General features: G+C 36.1%; 1 protein-coding gene across 2 annotated transcripts; it reads right to left on the reverse strand.

The window, feature by feature from the left end:
* Positions 1–332: 332 nt before the first annotated feature.
* LOC136202797 (zinc protease PQQL-like) lies at positions 333–9,038 on the reverse strand. 2 transcript variants are annotated; one of them, XM_065993683.1, is made up of 21 exons: positions 8,766–9,038; positions 8,414–8,660; positions 8,208–8,333; positions 7,852–7,989; positions 7,573–7,707; positions 7,214–7,471; positions 7,001–7,138; positions 6,851–6,920; positions 6,543–6,756; positions 5,703–5,808; positions 4,948–5,181; positions 3,666–3,830; positions 3,425–3,574; positions 3,253–3,344; positions 2,986–3,067; positions 2,731–2,829; positions 2,543–2,659; positions 2,304–2,414; positions 2,057–2,137; positions 1,383–1,577; positions 333–729 (listed from the first exon to the last, which is right to left on the reverse strand). In XM_065993683.1, the coding sequence occupies exons 1-21, from the start codon at positions 8,972–8,974 to the stop codon at positions 652–654; spliced, it is 3,045 nt and encodes a 1,014-aa protein (XP_065849755.1). In that variant the 5' UTR covers positions 8,975–9,038; the 3' UTR covers positions 333–651. The 2 variants fall into 2 exon arrangements, with proteins under 2 accessions (XP_065849755.1, XP_065849756.1); XM_065993684.1 differs by having other exon boundaries at positions 8,414–8,655; positions 8,766–8,904.
* Between the last annotated feature and the right edge of the window lie 605 nt (positions 9,039–9,643).

Raw genomic sequence — 9,643 nt, forward strand, 5'->3', positions numbered from 1 at the left:
ATTAACCTTTTCGGACTTAAATTTAAAATGGTTTATCTATGAATAAAGCAGATTCATCAATAATATAATCAAACTTAGGTCATCATCACTTTAAATTTTTAAAAGATTCAAACTCTAATGTTTATACAATGTAAAGATCAACAACTTTTATGTTAAGAAATGAAATTTAAAAACCATAAATGTCAGTAGCATCATAATTCAAGGGTCATGGATGTAGTTTACCCTTTATACGATCACTTGAAAGTCAGATGCGCGAGTTTAATAATTCAACTTTCCTGAACAATCAAAGACTGAAAAATTGCAGTATGGAAAACTATTTTAGCAGCAAGAGACACTCCTAAAAATGGGTTTCCTCCATTAAAGAATTTACCCATTATCATAGGTTGGTTAATGACTAACAGATAATGCCCAAATATTCCTGATTTTTGACAATGTAATGAAATGATCATTGCCATGAGAAAATGTTTTTTGAAAACTGATCAATACAGGTTGAATACCATTAATGATTTAACATATAATTTATAAACCTAAATGCTTTTCCTAAACTATTACTGAAAATACCCTTTTAATATCCAACTTTATTGGACTAATCTGTGCAATGAAATCTTTAATTAATGATTCTTGTTTCGATTTCTGACAAGCAAACTCCTCTTAAGATCTCAAGGTACTTCTTGAATATCTCCAGAATGTGAGACCCAAAAGGGTCAAGCCAGCGATGCTTGCTATTACCTGCAATCACCATCATAACAATAAGTCTGTCTACCAGAAGGAATGAAGCAGATTCCTCATCTTAGCATTTCGGGGTAAAGTGCAATGCAACGACGATCAATGAAGTGCAGGATTGTGGACTTTCTTTTCTTTAAATAAAATCAACTTCACATTTGATTTCAACAATAATTCCGGCCAATTTGTGTACAAAAACTCACTGAAATGTTTGACTTGACAAGTTGACACAGAAGACAGTTAAGTATAGCTAACTAAGCCACATAAAAAAATAAGAATGAAATCCTTACTCAATATGGTGACCAGTTGGCATATATTCAACTATCTTTTGTGTCAAGTCAATATTCCGGTGAATTTTTGCAAACAAATTGGCCGGAATGACTTTATTGAAATCAAAACTGAAGTTCAATAATTGTATTGAAAAAAAACTGAAATTCAGTTAATTTTGTGAAATAGACCTCAAATTTCGCTGACATCGGTGCAATTACCCTAGCATTTCGGTATTTTTACAGTTTTCAGAAATTTTAGGTGCAATTTCTCAACTACTATTTAAAAGGAAATTCAAATCTAACAGTATTCTCACACCACTTGAATGTGAAAATGGGTCGCTGAAATGCATTATAGAAACATCGGCAAAGACGAAACAAACACATGCTGACCTTGGCATCTCTTATATAACTGGTATGAGTAGACTGGAAGAATGACCTCAGCAACTGAAAGCGAGATGTCCGAGGCATTAGAATGACTGCAGTGTACTGTTTTTTGCAAGGATTAGGTAGTATTCTTTGTAGTGTGGATTGAACTGTTGATGTTGTAAGACATTGTCTAACACTTGAACGTCCCTCATCCTGAATCTGCACCAGAAAATAAAATTAGGTTGACCCTGTGGTTTCTCTATTTCAAACCATAATTTGTGCAGCCCTTGCTATCTCTGTCTAATTCAGGAACATTCAGACAAGTTATCACCATAAAACCGAATGACAAATATGAACTAAAATGCTACCTATTCTACATGTATATGCATACTAACACTTATACGAACTGACATTCAATGAAATGCTTCATGCATCTGCAGTCTGCACCAACTTATTGATCGACATTTATTCCAACATCTTATTTGAAAAGCTTAGAAAACAGAAAAAAGCAAAAACTGCAATTAAGCCTCATCTTTCAGCTGCATCATCAACTATACACGTTGGCAGATGCAGTTGTCGAATAAAAGTATCACTGCCGAAAATGTAAGACATTTGAATTAAAACAGAATACGATAAAAAGAAAAAGGAAAAAAGATGCAATATGGTTTTGTAGGAAAAGACAAATAGAAACCACCAACCTCAAAGGCAGTCCCCAAGTCACCATCGTAGATCCTTGACTGGTAACTACGTACAATCCTTTCTAGCCAATAGAAATTCTCCTGAAAGATCACAAGCCAATCAGCACCATGATTACGAAACATAACTTTACGGAAACTTCCTTTGATCTTGTCTTAGGAGTCCACCAATAAATTTTTAGAAGAAGAAACTTCAAAGAGTTCAGGGTCTAAAAAGGGTAGAAAATGGATACACAAGGAGAAAACTAACCTGCAGTCCATTTTCATGGGCTCTTTGCTCAATTTCCAATACAGTCAAAACATCCTGATCTGAAGGCCCTTCCTCTTGGAGCCGCAATACTTCTTCCAAGGAAATATCAACCTAATACAAAATATTCAATAATGAGACAAAAAAACTAACCGATTACATAATAAATGAAGCAAAGAACATTAACATGTATGTTGAAAAGGTCAGGTGTATGATCACAATTTATAGACCCAAGTGCCTACCAGCTTTGAGGAGATTCCAGGGTCACAAGAAAAATTTATGCTAATGTCACCACGTAAATCACCAGTTCTTGAAGGTTTATTGCCACCAAGAAATACTGAGACACCAACAGAGTAGATCTGGTGCAGAGAGAAATAAATCACATCCTGCAAATCATTAACAATTCATAAAAAGAGCACGAGATACGCACCTGCCCATGCTTGAAACGTAGAACTTGCATAATTTTAGTTTCAAGAAGTTTGCTCAAGAAGCCAATACGGTGAATCTCTTCTACCTGCCAATTTAAAGCCTCCAATAGGGGGAAAAGAAAAAAAAAATAAAAAATAAAAAGACACCTCAATTATCAGCAAGAAGACATCCACAAAAAAACTGTTACTCGAGCAACATGATATTTTCTAGCATCTGTGCAAGCAATTAATCAGTAGATTGAGAGATAGCCACATACCATTGTCCCATTCTTCAGCACCACAGGAAAGCTTAGCTGAACTGAACATTGTGCTTCCACCATGGGGCTAAGAACCACTTCTCTGCATGAATATCAAATACATTAGAACATATTTGATACCAACAAAAATACAAGAGTCCAAAGAAAGAAATAGAAGTGCTAGCAGTGAGCATCAGATAATTTATACCATTGTGCAAAGAATAATAATAATAATAAAAAAGACTAGGAATTCAATTGGCAGCAATTATCAAACAATGAAACATCTACCTAATTATGCCTGTGGGGAAACTGAATGGTAAGCCTTTAAGGTCATCCCGGTTTATGTGAAGAATAGGTTCAGGAGGCTTTGGTATTCCACCCTGCATGGGAAATTATAGAAATGGTAAACTGAATATTTAATTTTCCATATTTACATAGTCAAAGAGGAGAATTGACTAACCAAATACTGCAGTATCAAAGGAAGTGCAATGGTGGGTTCAAGACTCCCCACAATTACAACCGTGAAGTTTGAAGGATCCTTAAAACAGCTGTTAAAATATTCACAAGCTTTAAATGGATCAACCTTCTGTAGATCATTTATTCTAATAGGCTGAAAAACAATAAACAAACCGAAGTTGTAAGCAGCAATAGTTCATCTTGACAGTGAAAATATTGAACCTATAACATCAAACTCAAGATACCCTAAAAAAATAGGAGTTCCCATAGTTGAGCTCCTTGACTCGATCTGCAAATGCAGTATAAGGATCTCTCTCTTGAGCATGAACCGCTTCCTCTGCCATCTGCATCACTATTTTGACATCTTCTTCTCCAGGTGTTACATTGGTTGTAAAAAGTTGATAGACAAGCTGCGAATGAGTATATTAAGAACTATAGGCTAAGAAACCCCTACTGTACCACTTTAAAGACATGAGAGATAGGTGGAGAAGGCAATATGTACCAAAACTTCAAAAGAAAAGTGGGATGCATGACATAATGGAAAATACATTGTTGTGATGTAAAATATTTCCGAGCATGAAATAAAGCAAACATTAAACTATCTATCTATATATATATGGCCATTGGCCTGAGTATCAAATCCAAAACCCTCCATGTGCATTTGCTATTGGAATACTGAGAGATTGCTATACAGAAAATAAGGCCTAGTTTGTGAATTAGGGGGCACGTGCGATGTTTTATTAACTGGGTTTGTTATGCATAGTGATTGGTGAGAGAGATTTGAGCTAGTAGATACATAGATGTGGGAGGTGAGAAGCAGCTTTTGGATTTGGTTTCGGCTTGAAGCTTGGAGAGGAACTTTCCCTGAGAAGCAGAATTTTTTCTGCTGTCTGTTTCTTTTCTTCCTTTCATTTTCTATTTTTCTTGTTTCCAATTCCTGATAGTAGCAACCTAGAAGTTCATCAATAAAAGCTTCCTTTCCTATTTCTATGTATTTGATTGTGTTGTTTTCTATCATGTACCTATTGGCTCTACCCAAGGCACAAGATGTTTAAGGTTCTAATTATAAACTTATGGGATTCATAGGACAAAAGGAGAGATATTGGTTTTCCCCGTTACAATGGTGTGATTCAACATAAAGAACTAAGTACCATGCAAGAATAAACACCGCATAAATTAGCCAAAGGCAAGGTAAAAGGCAAAACATATATCAAAAGTTATTCAGGGCAGACTGTGAATTCCAAGTTTAAGATGCTTAATTATGATGAATAAAAAGTTTTGAGCTGAGTCTTTGTAATGTATGAACAAGTGTACTGATCTAGTCCAACTCATCTCCTAACCCCCATCCCAAACAAATGAAAGAAAAATTGCCTTCTAATGAAATAGATTATGGAGAGAGCTCCCAATTTACTTATGAATAAAAAATGACATCCTTTCCAGAGACATGCAGATACAACTGTGAGAGAGATGTTTAAGCCCTTTATCCTAACATAGATATAATAGAAAACCATACACAGCAAACCCAACCTGCAAAGCTGTCTCCAGATCTGAGGGCGAACAATCTCCTGAAAAGCTTCGCATGTATGCTCCAACTTTCATACCAACTTCAACTCTTTTACCAGCAAGCATATCCATCATAACCGATGGTCTATAACCAAAGACACCAATTTCGCCAGCAATGGTTGATCCCATTGAGCATGAAAAATAGTCGCTTTCTGGGATTTCAGATAGACCACCATATGAGAACCCTGTAAAAAGAACCTGTTGAAACAAGGTGTTGGCAAGAATTAAATGGCTTTCACATGTCAGAATACTCAATAGAGTATCCATTCATCTCCACATCAAAAAGATGTCTGTTCATGGAGCAGTATCATTGCTCATAATGCATTCATTGATATGAATACTGGTCCCATCTAAAGCTTATGGGAAACTATAAAAACATTTTAGAAAAAGAAACTAGTAGATCTAACTTCATCCAAAAGCCAACAGCAGTTGCAACTTTAGTTTCATTTTTTCTTTATTTACTTCTGACCATTCTTTTGATCATTGAGATCTGGTCAAACCTCAATCCAGCTAGATTACACTGCTCTTTCATTTCAAGACTTAAATACTACACTATGCATAACATGCCATTATACCTAAAAACAAAATCCAGTCAAAGAACCACCAGCTAAACGAATAGAAACCTGAGATTCTTACTCAATTTGTTAACCATGGAACATGAGTTTAGCAGTTAAGATTTTTGTAGCAATAAATGTTGCACTTTCTTCATGAACTTGTACCTGATCATCAAGGAAATCTGTACACTTGTAGCAAACTCGCAATCCGTTGGATAATATTAGTTCAGAAGCTCCAATCTTTGAATATTCAAGCTGATTCAGGATACTCCTGCAGTAATCCTTTAATTAAGTTCAGATGTAATGAAATTTTGTACACTTGTAGCAAACCTAATGATCCGGAATGATTTGTACAAAGGATCTATTACTTGGTTAGAAATGTTGTGAACTTAAACTAATATATAGTTCTTATAATAGCCGCTTTGTGGTACGAATAAATGTTCTTTCTCTACTGACAGAAAATGAGAGAGATTTACTGGAAATAAGAGTGGAAGTGTAAAAAACTTGATAAGAATCAAAACAAACATCGATGGTAAAATGCATATAGGGGATGAAAGACATGAGATGAAAAGTAGATGAGAAAATAGGACAATTGTGTGACTAATCACGCCCAGGGCTTCACAACCAAAGTTACCATGCTTTCCATCATTTTCTTTTAAAATAATTTGTGGTTAAGCTGTAAGGAAATCAATAAATAAGGTGGAGAAAAAAATAGAAAACATAGTCTCCTCCAAAAAGGTATTTTGAACTTGAAAATTCTTGGATACTCAACAACAAATAACGTTCAACTTATAGCAGATCATATGTTGTCAACTTAAAGGTAGTACTTTTTTTCTTTAAAAAGGATTACCTCATAAGCAAGAAGAGGTGACCAACAGTTTTAAGGAAAACATTATCTTTAAGAAAACAATACATAGAAGAGACAAAACATTTTAGCAGATTTACACACTCTTCAAGCTACTTTGACATGATATGGAGGGTCACAAATGCTGGAGTTTAGTTTACCCAGGAGTTGGCTTTGTAGAGACAATTTCCTCCGGAATTTTTTCTTCGTCCCAAGGAGAAATGCTTCCTTCCCCCTCAAGAATATCTATCTTAAGTAACACCTTCTTCAGATCGTCAATTCTTGCAGAAGCTTGGGGTTCCACAGTCTTTATGACACAGCTGCATGATGTTCTTAACTTTTCTGAATACTTCGATACCTCTAATGCTGATATCTCTGCACAAACATAAATCACATTAATACAGTTAGATCTAGTCTACTACAATAACCACAGACACACAGATTTAAACATCCAATAGGTGGTACTCACGAGGTAGAATAGTTTTCTGAAGTTGAGCCTCATATTCAATCCCAACAACAGGTTCATTTCGGAAAAAATGCTACAAAATAAATGAGAACAGAAATCATTGCACCAAATCCATTAAAGAATCAAAAGAAGTCTAAAGAAGTTAAACTGTACTTGTAAATATTCATCTCGCAAATTGGTTGATTGCATTTGATCACGCTCTAGATATGCTGACTCAATCTCTGCCATTAGCAGTGCTCGAACAATAGATATTTCATGTTCTAAGAAACCATGTAATCGTACCCTTGCAACCTGAAACATAAGGTAGCTGCAAGTTCAAAAAGAAAGCAAAAAAGAACAAGTATTCAAATAAAAACAAAGACAAACCTCAAAAAGCATTGATTCTAAGGCCTCAAGAGTGCCTTTCTCTTTGCAGGATGCAGTCATTATGCAAGCCTTCATGGGATGAACTAGAACATCAGCTGCAGCTGAGGATGAAAAATAGGGTGGATTCTTTCTACGAGATAATTTAAAGAACCTCTGGTTAAGAGCATAAAGAAACATGGATTCTATAAGCATGTCCTTGTAATCTTTTACTGTCCTCAACTCATCTGCTGGCATCTTGTAGCTGATCATTACTGCAGACTGCCACAAGCCAAAATGGGCAAGTATTAAAATGTATAATTACTATTTGGAGCAGCTCTTCTTGAATTTCTCATCATGTTTAACTTTCAAGGTGGACTAACCCCAGCAGCTTCAGATTCAACAAAGCACGAAAAACGTGGCTCTATGTGAGATGGAACTTGAAAGATCGGTAGGGGCGGAGGATTAGGTTCTGAATACTTATCCTCGAAATGCGTCTTTATCAACTCAACTACACTCTAAATAAAGAAAGAAAAAGATCAATCATTGTCAAGAAATCTAGAGTACAAAAGATTTGAAATTCCAACAGCATGAGGATGACATGAAAGATTGTTAATCAATTCTAGTTGCAACAGGATATGCGTGCATGAATAAATTCAAACCTTGGTATCAGGAAAATCTCCAACAGCTATCACTGCCATGTGATGAAGATGGTACCATTTCTTGTAAAATTGCTTTACCGTCTCAGCAGAAACTGTATGAATTACCTTCTCAAGTCCAATTGGCAGGCGGTCAGCATACTGCAACAAGCAAGGGATTTTGATTTAAGTTCTTTTCTTTCTAAGAGGTGGATTTTAAAAACACCAGTATAGTACAACAGTCAAAGTTAAGGATAACAAATCACAAGGCAAATAACAACCCATCAGCTAATTAAAGAGCCAGACAAATGCAATTATCATGCAATGACTAGCTAATGAATCCAGAAAAGACAACCAAAGGTATGAAAGCAACAACACACCTTTGAACCTTCCATCATCAGAGACCAATGTGAGTCCTGCATTCTTCCACTAGCATTTCTAGTCCCTCTATACTCTTCCAAAACAGCCCCCCTTTCTTTCTCCAAATCATCTTTTGATACCCTAACCTACACAAATTTGGATCGTCAGATACACTATTATACATTAGCACTATCCAAAAGACTAAAAAAGGAAGACAATCTGATACCTCGTTACTGAACTCTGCGAGGACTGAAATAGCCTGAGATAGCAATTCCGGCTTATCAACAGGCACAAGCAACTCGTACACAGTCTCATCAGCGGACGTGACTGCATTTTGACAAGCGCCAAACTCCGCACCAATACTCTCAAGAAACTTGACAATGTCATGATTCGAGTATTTCTTAGTGGCGCTGAAAGAAAGATGTTCTACTATGTGAGCCACTCCTCGCTCTTCCTCCTCTTCCAAAACTGAGCTGTCAGAAACCCCAGCCAATCAGTCCGTTTAACAACTCATGCACAAGAGCAAATAGCCTAACACTACATTAAAAAAAATTGCAAAAAGGAAGAAAATTAAGTACCCAGCCTTGACGGCTAGAGCGAGTGCGGCACGCATTAGAGGCTTGGGATTGCGGCGCACATAATAAAAGAGGCCATTGTCGAGACGGCCATATTCAGCACCAAAGGGTTGTTCTTCTAATACTTGGTCGAGGTCGATGTTAACTAGCTTCAGTGACCGGAAACCGTGCTTCTTGGCGATCTGCGAGGTCTCCGCCGGCAGCAAGTCCATTTCTCCCTCTGCGTCTTCCTCCTTTCGCTGCTTTCAGTAGAAAATGACAAATGAAATTTTTATTTTATTTTATTTTTTAAAATATGACAAATGAAAACTATATTCACTTGTAGAATAACTTATTTTTCAGGCTTAATACATAATTACACCCTCAAACTTGGCACATTTATTTCCTTGGCACCCTGAACTTTCATATTTACCTATCACACACCTATACTTGTTTAATTTGAACCTCCTACACACCCAATTGCAGTACACTTATCATTCTAAATATCTGTGACTTCCATGCGCGGAGCTATTGCCACATCAGAAAATAATAATTAGGGATAACAGGAAATTAGGGATTTATTTTCTCTGGGTTCTTCTTCTTTCCGGCACTTTTTCGATTTAATTAGGGATTTGTCAGTTTTCAGTTCCCATATCCTTCAATTTCATCTGGATTGCAGTCGATTTCTTCGATTTTACACTTTGCTGGAGTCGAGTTCCTCAACGTGTCTTCGGTTTCATTCTTCCAAATCTTAAAAAACGATTTCATCAGCATTTGGTTTCCTCATTTTGTATTGTAACTAATTGGTGAACTGAAGTTCAAAGAAAAAGAATAAAGGTATGTTTGTTATCTTTGTTACATATTTTACATTCTTAAATGTATTCTTTGAAACTAGTTTAGGT

This window comes from Euphorbia lathyris, chromosome 8 (genome assembly GCF_963576675.1).
Source record: "Euphorbia lathyris chromosome 8, ddEupLath1.1, whole genome shotgun sequence".
NCBI lineage: Eukaryota > Viridiplantae > Streptophyta > Magnoliopsida > Malpighiales > Euphorbiaceae > Euphorbia > Euphorbia lathyris.

Coding starts and splice junctions, on each gene's coding strand:
- LOC136202797 (XM_065993683.1), bottom strand. CDS start 8,974: ATGGACTTGCTGCCGGCGGAGACCTCGCAGATCGCCAAGAAGCACGGT. Junction 2,415..2,542: donor CTGGAATCTCCTCAAAGCTG/GTAGGCACTTGG, acceptor ATTTTGTATTAG/GTTGATATTTCCTTGGAAGA. Junction 2,138..2,303: donor CCCATGAAAATGGACTGCAG/GTTAGTTTTCTC, acceptor GTGATCTTTCAG/GAGAATTTCTATTGGCTAGA.